Raw genomic sequence first — 13,084 nt, forward strand, 5'->3', positions numbered from 1 at the left:
TTTCTATAAGTCTAGTTAGTTGTCTAGAAGCTTATGGAGCAAGCTAATCAAATCCTAGTTTAAGAATAACCTAGGTTAGCATAAGTTAACTCCATCTACCTAACCTAATGATTACTTTTAACTAGTTTGTTGAGATGTCACTTTCAAAGTCATGTGACTTATTTTAACAAATTTGGATGGCTTCCTCACCAAGCTTGGACGACCAAACCACTTGCTTAGCAAGTGGACGTCCAACCTTGGTAGATTTGAAGTTTGTTTGGGCCATCCAAGCCTAAATAAGTCCATGGTCTAGTCTAGTTACACCTTCCCTAAACTACTAATTACACCCTTAAAGAAAAATATGAGCACAAAAATTCCTATACTACTTAACCCAAAATACATGGTAAAAAATATCCTATACAATCACTACTAAGAAGAAAAAAAATGTAAAACAATCAATAGGAGTCCTTAAGGTGTAGACACTTGATTTTTTCTAGGACACGCAAACAAAGAAGTGGACTTTTAGCATGAAGAAAAAGAGTTCTTGAAAGCCTGAAAATGACATCAGAGTAGTCAAGCATGACATTAGAAGGCCCAAAGTCCAAAAAGGGTGAATTAGGAGCCCGAAACGTGATGGAAATCTAATCCCCAAGGATCCCTTTGGAAGAGGTAAGACCAAGAAAGGTGAAGGTTGATCCATAGGAGAGCTCACACTTGAAGACCATTAGGCCTTTAACTAGGTTCATGGTTAGGAGGTTAGAAGAGACTTCTACAGAGGAGGTGCTTCTTAGACTTATGCTCAATGTAAGCATTGAGTATGATTCCTCTTTTTATTCTCATAGTCTCTATTGTATATACCTTGTATAGTTTTAGTTCTTGTACTTTGTATATAATAGATACTTGTATAGGTGTATTTTTTCCTTTGTATTTGTAAGGCACCTTTTCCTTTTCTTATAGGTCATCCCTTTAGGATTTTAGGGTATGTTATTTGGAGACTTTTGCTCCATTTAACCTTATATTAAGGGTCATTGGTTTTCATATTTTTAGTAATAGAAGTGGGGTAACAAATAGTAAAGTGTGTAGGTAAACCTAGCAATTGAGCCTATAGTAGGCCTAGACTAATTTTTACATATTGGGCTTGTTTTGCTCCATTAATCCAAGGAATTAATTTAGCTAGCTCTCACCCTCATTAGGTGAACCTAAGTAAACCAATTCCAACATTTTTGAATTGCATTAAGTGAAAGAAAACAAGATGGCCGCCTAGCTCTTCTAGCTTCTCCCACACACTTGGTTAGCCTGTGCTACAAGCTTCTAACTTTACTTGCTCCACAAGCTTTGAAGCTTAGCTTGTTCCACGAGCTTCCAAGTTAGCCTATCTTGCACCATAAGCCACCTCCTCACTATATAAGTCTTTTTCTTCACTTTGTAAACACTTTTGATGCAATATATGAGAGAATTCCGAATTTTCCTTTGAATTTTCTCTCTTCCAAAAGTTCCAACCTCTTTGATATTCATTCATTCCTTTTATCCTCTTCAAACAAGAGTGTGGCGAGGATTGAAATGGTTAATCTTCCTCCAAGGAGTGGCGCCACTTGAGAGTGTTCTTCACTATTGTTGGTGAGTTTCGAAGCTTCTTCCTCCATTGAAGACTTCGGAGAAGCTTAAGGAGAACCAAGGAGCAAAATATCTAAGGAGAAGCTTGAAGAGGAATCAACACTAATCCGGTTCTTCAACAAGTTTTCCATCATTTGGTATCAAGAGCTAGGTCTCTTTGGTAACTTCTCTCTTAAGCTTTTTGTGTTGTCTTTGGTTTGGTCAAAATATGTTGTGTTGAGTCTAAAGTTTTTTCCACTTGTTTGTTCCTTTATTGTCTTGTGTATTGTGTGCCTTGAATTGTTCTTGTGTCACAATAATAAATCTATAAAACAATTCACTATGTCTTGCTTGTTTTGATTCATACACCACTTCTTGTGAATCAATATTTGTTTGTACCTTTAGGATTATTTTCTATGTTCATTTTTATGTTTTAGGCTTGCTTTAATCTTCTTTGGACTCCTTAATAATTTGGTCAAAAGAAAATCCTAAAAAGAAACTAGAATAGAAAACATTTTTCATTTCTTAATCTCCTAGTTTTGTCTTAGAGTCATATGCAGTTGCTTACTTGTCATTACATCTCTTGTGTGCCTTTTTATTTTTGAATCTTAATAAATTGTGTCTCTATTTTGTCGTGGTTTTATTGTTGGCTGGACATGTATTGATTCTTAGATGTGTTCATTAAATGATTCCTATGCATGTTATTAGTCTTAACATGTTATAGAGTCAATTTTGTGAACTTCAATTGGTAATTGATTCTTAGCAATATTAGGCCAGAAATTCTGTGTCTTGTGTGCTTATTTTGAAAATCAAAACAAAGTAAGAAGTGTAAGAAAAATGAAAATCAAAAGTGTACAAAAAGAAGAACAAACTAGTAGTAAAACTAGTAACTATTGTGATTGAAATTTGACTTGTACACTTACACTTCTTATTCCTCTTTTCTCCACCACTTGGAAACTTGTTATATCATTGTTTGGCCTCTTTTTTTAAGTGCTCATTTATGTATAAAAAAAAGAGCCAATAAGGCAACAAAAGAAAAAGAAAACAAAAGCAAAATCTAGAAAAAGGAAAATGAAAAACAAAGAAGTATTAGGAGCACTTGGCCTTGAAATTTTGTGTAATTTTCTTTGAGGTTTAATTGTTGTCCAATGGCTGGAAAAACATTTCTAAATACTCAAAATAATAGAACAATTTTTTTTTTGATTTTGTAATCAACTCTAGAGCCATTCCTATGACTATTCCTTTGAGTGCTAGTGTTGAAATTATCCCTTTATTGTTGCTTTGTGTCTTTCTTGGCTTTCTTTGAGTTTGTCACAATAATTCCTAATTGAGTTTAGCCTCTTCTAATTGTGCATTTTTAGTTTTTATTTTATTGGACTCTACATTCTCTTGATGGTTGCTAAGATTTCGTGAAGTTAGTTCCATTTTCAAGTCATTACACTTGGAAATGAGTGGATAATTGAGACACATTGGATTCATCTCAAAGAGGCCACAACTTGAAGGAGATTAAGGTAATAAATCCTTGAGTGAAACACATTGGAAAGGCTCACTTGTTTGCTCATTTTGCAGCCAAGAATTTTTTTTTGTTTTAGGTGGCAAATTTAGAGACGGATTTCAGCAAACTGAATCTGAACCAAATTTGAGACAGAATTAGCGACCAACTTAGTGACGGAAATCTGAGACTACTATTCCAGCAAGGGAAAATTGCACTTTAGAGACCAGAATTAGTGCGGATTTGTGGAAAACACTTACAAGTCTTCAAATCGGTCTCTAAAGTGGTCACCAAGGCTGTCACTAAATTTGGTTACCATTTTTGTGAATATTTTCAATTCCTTTGTGATCTCAGAACGAACCGTTCCAGATTCGAAACAGGTCGTTCTCGCCACTCCTGATGCCTATAAATAGAACGCTCTGGCACTCCCAAAAGCACATTTTTTTACTTTTGACCTCTTTTTTCTTCTACACTCTTTGAAGACCAAGGGAGAACCCAGAAGAGGGGACTAGCAAGATCTGGCTTTAGTTTCACCTCCTGCTTATCGAGGTAAGGGGGGAGTGAGAAACCTCGATTTGGGTATGGAAATATATGTTGGGTAGTGGGATTGACCCCCAATCCTATGTTTGTTGTATGCTCATGTATGAGGGGTTTTTCCCAATTATATATGATTCTTCTATTGCTCTTCTTATATGTAAATAATTGTATGATTTGAGATCTCTATGGGTTCTTGAGAGAACCCTATGAGAAACAGGCAAAATATGAATATTTTCTGTTTTGCTATCTGATTACTCTATTGTATTCCTTCTTGAATGTAATGTGTAAATATATGATTAATTTTGAGAATAAATATGTTTTGATATGATTTAGAGTGTTCTGTGGATTCTTGTGGGAAACCCTATGAGAAATAGGCAAAATATGAATATTTTCTGTTTTGATTTCTGATTGTTCTGTTATATTCCTTGTTTGATGAGATGTACAAATATGTATTTAATTTTACAAATAGGCGAGTTTTGATATAAATTAAAGTGCTCTATGGAGACTATGTGAATATGATGTGATAATGTGATAATGTGATATGATGATGTGATATGATGATGTAATGTGAAATGTGATTGAGACATGACATATGAAGATATGTGGTAATGTGATATGATGATGTGATATGATGATGAGATATGATGATATGATGAGATGATGTGAAAAGTGATAATGAGACATGATGATGTGATACGATAATGAGACATGACAATGTTATATGAGAATGCATAGAGTCTTGATTGACATGCATCATTTGCATAAATGTTTTTAAGGGTACGATATGGAATACACCGCTAGGAAAGGCCCCCTAGTGTAAAAGCTTTGGGGATTAGTCCTTGGGGATAGCTCGGTTTGGAAGTCTCAGTCTCGCCCATTGTGTGCATGAGATTTATCTTGCACGGCTTAGCTAACCTGACGAGACCCTGGTAGTATGTCCTTCTAGTGAGAGTGCATAGAGGGTGTGACCCGGCATGTACTCCTAGACTACTCTTCGTGTATTGCTAGCGGCAATATGCCATGTGATATGTTACTGGTGCTACATGCATGATAATATGTAGTCCAGGTCCATACTTATGCATTTTTAATGTTATATGATAAAGTGATGGTTTATGTCTTGCATGAGTGAGATGTGATGTTATTATTAATTTATTTACGTTATACCTGTTTTGTTTGTGTTTGGCTATTCGACGTATATTTCTACACTATGAGCCAGAGTGAGATGTTTCTCACTCCCTTTTCTCGTTTTATTTTACTTTGACTGTTATACAGGTGATCATCAACGTGAGGCTGAGGATGTTGGTGATGAAGCTTAGGCTTCTATGTTGGGCTTTGCTCTGATAGGACATGTGACATCGGAGCATAGATATGATTAGTTTAAGATGTTCTTATTAAATTATTTTGGAAAACTCATTTTTATTTCTTTGTAATTTTACCGGCATGTTATTTGGATTAAGTTTATGAATGTTAATTGGAATATTTTCTGTTTTGCTATCTGATTGCTCTATTGTATTCCTTGTTGAATGTAATGTGTAAATATGTGATTAATTTTGAGATTAAATATGTTTTGATATGATTTAGAGTGTTCTGTGGATTCTTGCGGGAAACCCTATGAGAAATAGGCAAAATATGACTATTTTCTGTTTTGATTTCTGATTGTTCTGTTATATTCCTTGTTTGATGAGATGTACAAATATGTATTTAATTTTACAAATAGGCGAGTTTTGATATAAATTAAAGTGCTCTGTGGAGACTATGTGAATATGATGTGATAATGTGATAATGTGATAATGTGATATGATGATGTGATATAATGATGTAATGTGAAATGTGATTGAGGCATGAGATATGAAGATATGTGGTAATGTGATATGATGATGTGATATGATGATGAGATACGATGATATGATGAGATGATGTGAAAAGTGATAATGAGACATGATGATGTGATATGATATTGAGACATGACAATGTTACATGAGAATGCATAGAGTCTTTATTGACATGCATCATTTGCATAAATGTTTTTAAGGGTACGATATGGAATACCCTGCTAGGGAAGGCCCCCTAGTGTAAAAGCTTTGGAGATTAGTCCTTGGGGATAGCTCGGTTTGGAAGTCTCAGTCTCGCCCATTGTGTGCATAGGATTTATCTTGCACGGCTTAGCTAACCTGACGAGACCCTGGTAGTATGTCCTTCTAGTGAGAGTGCGTAGAGGGTGTGACCCGGCATGTACTCCTAGACTACTCTTCGTGTATTGCTAGCGGCAATATGCCATGTGATATGTTACTGGCGCTACATGCATGATAATATGTAGTCTAGGTCCATACTTAAGCATTGTTAATGTTATATGATAAAGTGATGGTTTATGTCTTGGATGGGTGAGATGTGATGTTATTATTAATTTATCTACGTTATACCTGTTTTGTTTGTGTTTGGCTATTCGACGTATACTTCTACACTATGAGCCAGAGTGAGATGTTTCTCACTCTCTTTTCTCGTGTTATTTTTGTTTGACTGTTATACATGTGATCATCAATGTGAGGCTGAGGATGTTGGTGATGAAGCTTAGGCTTCTATGTTGGGCTTTGCTCTGATAGGACATGTGACATCGGGGCATAGATATGATTAGTTTAAGATGTTCTTATTAAATTATTTTGGAAAACTCAGTTTCATTTCTTTGTAATTTTACCAGCATGTTATTTGGATTAAGTTTATGAATGTTATTTGGAATATTTTCTGTTTTGCTATCTGATTGCTCTATTATATTCCTTGTTGAATGTAATGTGTAAATATGTGATTAATTTTGAGATTAAATATGTTTTGATATGATTTAGAGTGTTCTGTGGGTTCTTGCGGGAAACCCTATGAGAAATAGGAAAAATATGAGTATTTTCTGTTTTGATTTCTGATTGTTCTGTTATATTCCTTGTTTGATGAGATGTAAAAATATGTATTTAATTTTACAAATAGGCGAGTTTTGATATAAATTAAAGTGCTCTGTGGAGACTATGTGAATATGATGTGATAATGTGATAATGTGATATGATGATGTGATATGATGATGTAATGTGAAATGTGATTGAGACATGAGATATGAAGATATGTGGTAATGTGATATGATGATGTGATATGATGATGTAATGTGAAATGTGATTGAGACATGAGATATGAAGATATGTGGTAATGTGATATGATGATATGATGAGATGATGTGAAAAGTGATAATGAGAGATGATGATGTGATATGATAATGAGACATGACAATGTTATATGAGAATGCATAGAGTCTTGATTGACATGCATCATTTGCATAAATGTTTTTAAGGGTACTGTTCTGGCCAAAGGGTGGACTAGGGTTTTTTCCTAGATCGTGCCTTAGAGCCAGAGCATTCAAAAGTGTAAACTGCCCCGTCAACTGCTGAGTGTCCAATCGGATAATGACTGAGTAGGCCTTTATGGGTGAGTGAGATCAGTATTTGGTTGACGTGGCCCAAATTGGTTATATGCCGATTGACTCTAAGAGGGTGAGTCAGCCAAGGTTACAGTTGGGTGATCAAATGAGGGGAGATCAGGTCGTGAATCGGCCTGGGCAGTGCACAGGTTTATAGTCGACCTCACATGCATAGTAGCCCTTATAGTCCGCGATACCAATCGGCCTACGGTCGAGTTGGCGATACCAATCTGCCTACGGCCGAGTCGGCGATACCAATCGGCCTACGGCCGAGTCGGCGATACCAATCGGCCTACGGCCGAGTCGTCAATACCAATCGGACTATGGCCGAGTCGGCGATATCAATCGGCATACAGCCGAGACGGTCCACTTGCCCTCCAACCTTGAGCCTATAAGGCGAAAAGGCTTAAGGTGTAGTCCTTATAGTCGGTGATACTAATCGGCCTACGGCCGAGACGGTCCACTTGCCTTCCAGCCTTGAGCCTATAAGGCGAAAAGGCTTAAGGTGTAGTCCTTATAGTCGGTGATATCAATCGGCCTACGGCCGAGACGGTCCACTTGCCTTCCAACCTTGAGCCTATAAGGCGAAAAGGCTTAAGGTGTAGTCCTTATAGTCTGAGATACTAATCGGCCTACGACCGAGACGGTCCACTTGCCTTCCGGCCTTGAGCCTATAAGGCGAAAAGGCTTAAGGTGTAGTATTTATAGTCGGTGATACCAATCGGCCTACGGCCGAGACGGTCCACTTGCCTTCCGGCCTTGAGCCTATAAGGCGAAAAGGCTTAAGGTGTAGTCTTTGGGGCGTTTGTCACTTCGATTCTTGATCCCTCGAGACTTGACAAGAGATGTCCTTTCGTTTTAGCAATCATATGAGAGGGTCGTCCGATATCTGACTGTGTATGAGTAACCAAGTTCATATTTTGTCGTCAATATACCGATTGAAAGGGTTGAATGGGGACAAGCCGACCCTCCAGATTTATACCCGCCCAGTCGGCATTTCACCGATCAATCACGAGTTTGGTCTGTCTTCGAGTTATTTATACTCACCCAGTCAGATTTTTACCGATCAATCACGAGTTTGGTCTTCGAGTTATTTATACTCGTCCAGTCAGAATTTTGCCGACAATCACGAGTTTGGTCTTCGAGTTATTTATACTCGTCCAGTCGGATTTTTACCGATCAATCACGAGTTTGGTCTTCGAGTTATTTATACTTGCCCAGTTGAATTTTTACCGTTCAATCACGAGTTTGGTCTTCGAGTTATTTATACTCGCGCAGTCAGATTTTTACCGATCAATCAGGAGTTTGTCTTTGAGTTATTTATACTCGCCCAGTCAGACTTTTGTCGACAATCACGAGTTTGGTCTTCGAGTTATTTATACTCGCCCAGTTGGACTTTTGCCGACAATCACGAGTTTGGTGCCTTTAAATAACACACCTGTCGATCATGGAAAGATAAAAGAGATGGTATTTAATAAAGTTGGAATTATTGGTTAGTGGTGCCTCGTTAAAAACCTTCTCGGCAAAAAATGTTTTCACGTTTTTATATGGAATAAAAATCTCTTGGGACGACCCCAGCTTCTCGGCTTTCAGCTGCCCTTTTGTTGATTTGTCCCTCCTCCGTCTTGATGTGACTTAGGGCGAAAGCTCTCACCTCCGACATCGTTTGACAATTCGCTTTCTCCAGCGCGATGTCGAAAGCTCCAGACCTTAAGCCCTTCTGGAACGCGATGACTGCCATCCTTTCCTCCAAGGACGCTATCCTCAAGGTGACCTCATTGAACCTTTGCAGAAAGTCCTTCAATGACTCCTCCCGCTGCTGTTTGAGATCGAACAAGTCCGATGTGATCGGTGGCTTCTTCTTGTTAGCGGCGAACTGTGTCATGAAGAGCTGACTAAAGACATCAAGGTCGATGATTGATCGGTCAGGGAGACCATTAAACCAATTCAGTGCTGCTTTTTTGAGTGTACCCATGAATAGTTTGTAGCGGACTTCCATACTTCCTCCACAAATCAACATTTGAGCGCGGAAATTCGTCAAGTGCTGACTGGGATCCTAAGTTCCATCAAAAGGTTCGACTTGGGGAATCCGATGATCCCTCGGGATGGTCTCGGCCTCTATGGCCTCCGAAAAAGGTCGAAAACCCCTGGGGACTTCCATCATGACATCTTCCTCCACCGTCCTGGTGTTGGCCGTTATCATAGCTTGAATCTCGTCCGCCCGCCTCCTAATCTCCTCGTTTTCTCGTTGAATAGCCTCCTCTCTCTCCCTAGATCGCGCATTCTCCTCCCTCAAACCATTGATCAATGCCATCATCTCCTCCATGGTAGGGTGTTGTGAGTCGCTGTTGGATGTTTCGCCTCTCGCCATGGTAAAGTGCGGGTTCTCCTGTGTTACTTGGGGCGTAGGAAAAGTTTCACCGTAGCCCCACGGTGGGCGCCAAAATGTTCCGACCAAAGGGTGGACTAGGGTTTTTTCCTAGATCGTGCCTTAGAGCCAGAGCATTCAAAAGTGTAAACTGCCCCCTCAACTCTAGGGTTTTTGGGTTTTATAGTTTCTTGTTCACGGGCCTTATGGGCCCCGAGAATGTAGGGATCTCTTTAGTCGTTCCAATCTGGAAATACCTAGTGAGTGAAGGTAGGACCTCTCCATTGTCGAGTGTCCAATCGGATAATGACCGAGTAGGCCTTTATGGGTGAGTGAGATCAGTATCTGGTTGACGTGGCCCAAATTGGTTATATGTCGATTGACTCTAAGAGGGTGAGTCGGCCAAGGTTACAGTTGGGTGATCAAATGAGGGGAGATCAGGTCGTGAATCGGCCTAGGCAGTGCACGAGTTTATAGTCGACCTCACATGCATAGTAGCCCTTATAGTCCGCGATACCAATCGGCCTACAGTCGAGTCGGCGATACCAATCTGCCTACGGCCGAGTCGGCGATACCAATCGGCCTACGGCCGAGTCGACGATACCAATCGACCTACGGCCGAGTCGGCGATACCAATCGGCCTACGGTCGAGTCGGCGATACCAATCGGCCTACGGCCAAGTCGGCGATATCAATCGGCATACAGCCGAGACGGTCCAAGTAAGATATGGAATACACCGCTAGGGAAGACCCTCTAGTGTAAAAGATTTGGGGTTAGTCCTTGGGAATAGCTCGGTTTGGAAGTCTCAGTCTCGCCCATTGTGTGCATGGGATTTATCTTGCACGGCTTAGCTATCCTGACGAGACCCTGATAGTATGTCCTTCTAGTGAGAGTGTGTAGAGGGTGTGACCCGGCATGTACTCCTAGACTACTCTTCGTGTATTGCTAGCGGCAATATGCCATGTGATATGTTATTGGCGCTACATGCATGATAATATGTAGTCCAGGTCCATACTTATGCATTTTTAATGTTATATGATAAAGTGATGGTTTAAGTCTTGGATGAGTGAGATGTGATGTTATTATTAATTTATCTACGTTATACCTGTTTTGTTTGTGTTTGGCTATTCGACGTATACTTCTACACTATGAGCCAGAGTGAGATGTTTCTCACTCCCTTTTCTCGTGTTATTTTTCTTTGACTGTTATACAGGTGATCATCAACGTGAGGCTGAGGATGTTGGTGATGAAGCTTAGACTTCTATGTTGGGTTTTTCTCTGATAGGACATGTGACATCAGGGCATATATATGATTAGTTTAAGATGTTCTTATTATATTATTTTGGAACTCAATTTTATTTCCTTGTAATTTTACCAGCATGTTATTTGGATTAAGTTTATGAATGTTATTTGGAATATTTTCTGTTTTGCTATCTGATTGCTCTATTGTATTCCTTGTTGAATGTAATGTGTAAATATGTGATTAATTTTGAGATTAAATATGTTTTGATATGATTTAGAGTGTTCTGTGGGTTCTTGCGGGAAACCCTATGAGAAATAGGAAAAATATGAATATTTTTTGTTTTGATTTCTGATTGTTCTGTTATATTCCTTGTTTGATGAGATGTAAAAATATGTATTTAATTTTACAAATAGGCGAGATTTGATATAAATTAAAGTGCTCTGTGGAGACTATGTGAATATGATGTAATAATGTGATAATGTGATATGATGATGTAATGTGAAATGTGATTGAGACATGAGATATGAAGATATGTGGTAATGTGATATGATGATGTGATATGATGATGAGATATGATTATATGATGAGATGATGTGAAAAGTGATGATGAGACATGATGATGTTATATGATAATGAGTCATGATAATGTTATATGAGAATGCATAGAGTCTTGATTGACATGCATCATTTGCATAAATGTTTTTAAGGGTACGATATGGAATACACCGCTAAGGAAGGCCCCCTAGTGTAAAATCTTTGGGGATTAGTCCTTGGGGATAGATCGGTTTGGAAGTCTCAGTCTCGCCCATTGTGTGCATGGGATTTATCTTGCATGGCTTAGCTATCCTGACGAGACCCTGGTAGTATGTCCTTCTAGTGAGAGAGCGTAGAGGGTGTGACCCGGCATGTACTCCTAGACTACTCTTCGTGTATTGTTAGCGGCAATATGCCATGTGATATGTTACTGGCGCTACATGCATGAGAATATGTAGTCCAGGTCCATACTTATGCATTTTTAATGTTAATATGATAAAGTGATGGTTTATGTCTTGGACGAGTGAGATGTGGTGTTATTATTAATTTATCTACGTTATACCTGTTTTGTTTGTGTTTGGCTATTCGACATATATTTCTACACTATGAGCCAGAGTGAGATGTTTCTCACTCCCTTTTCTCGTGTTATTTTTCTTTGACTGTTATACATGTAATCATCAATGTGAGGCTGAGGATGTTGGTGATGAAGCTTAGGCTTCTACGTTGGGCTTTGCTCTGATAGGACATGTGACATCGGGGCATAGATATGATTAGTTTAAGATGTTCTTATTAAATTATTTTGGAAAACTCAGTTTCGTTTCTTTGTAATTTTACCGGCATGTTATTTGGATTAAGTTTATGAATGTTATTTGGAATATTTTCTGTTTTGCTATCTGATTGCTCTATTGTATTCCTTGTTGAATGTAATGTGTAAATATGTGATTAATTTTGAGATTAAATATGTTTTTGATATGATTTAGAGTGTTCTGTAGGTTCTTGCGGGAAACCCTATGAGAAATAGGCAAAATATGAATATTTTCTGTTTTGATTTCTGATTGTTCTGTTATATTCCTTGTTTGATGAGATGTAAAAATATGTATTTAATTTTACAAATAGGTGAGTTTTGATATAAATTAAAGTGCTCTGTGGAGACTATGTGAATATGATGTGATAATGTGATAATGTGATATGATGATGTGATATGATGATGTAATGTGAAATGTGATTGAGACATGAGATATGAAGATATGTGGTAATGTGATATGATGATGTGATATGATGATATGATGAGATGATGTGAAAAGTGATAATGAGACATGATGATGTGATATGATAATGAGACATGACAATGTTATATGAGAATGCATAGAGTCTTGATTGACATGCATCATTTGCATAAACGTTTTTAAGGGTATGATATGAAATACACTGCTAGGGAAGGCCCCCTAGTGTAAAAGCTTTGGGGATTAGTCCTTGGGGATAGCTCGGTTTGGAAGTCTCAGTCTCGCCCATTGTGTGCATGAGATTTATCTTGCACGGCTTAGCTATCCTGACGAGACCCTGGTAGTATGTCCTTCTAGTGAGAGTGCGTAGAGGGTGTGACCCGACATGTACTCCTAGACTACTCTTCGTGTATTGCTAGCGGCAATATGCCATGTGATATGTTACTGGCGCTACATGCATGATAATATGTAGTCCAGGTCCAGACTTATGCATTTTTAATGTTATATGATAAAGTGATGGTTTATGTCTTGGATGAGTGAGATGTGATGTTATTATTAATTTATCTACGTTATACCTGTTTTGATTGTGTTTGGCTATTCGACGTATACTTCTACACTATGAGCCAGAGTGAGATGTTTCTCACTCCCTTTTCTCGTGTTA

At 38.4% G+C, this 13,084-nt stretch overlaps 1 protein-coding gene across 1 annotated transcript; it reads right to left on the bottom strand.

The window, feature by feature from the left end:
- Positions 1–8,598: 8,598 nt before the first annotated feature.
- LOC145952363 (uncharacterized) lies at positions 8,599–9,054 on the bottom strand. Its single transcript, XM_083064713.1, has one exon. The coding sequence runs from the start codon at positions 9,052–9,054 to the stop codon at positions 8,599–8,601; it is 456 nt and encodes a 151-aa protein (XP_082920839.1).
- Positions 9,055–13,084: the final 4,030 nt, after the last annotated feature.

The sequence above is a fragment of the Cajanus cajan genome, chromosome 10, assembly GCF_000230855.2.
Source record: "Cajanus cajan strain Asha chromosome 10, NIPB_CcT2T_4, whole genome shotgun sequence".
In the NCBI taxonomy this organism is placed as follows: Eukaryota; Viridiplantae; Streptophyta; class Magnoliopsida; order Fabales; family Fabaceae; genus Cajanus; species Cajanus cajan.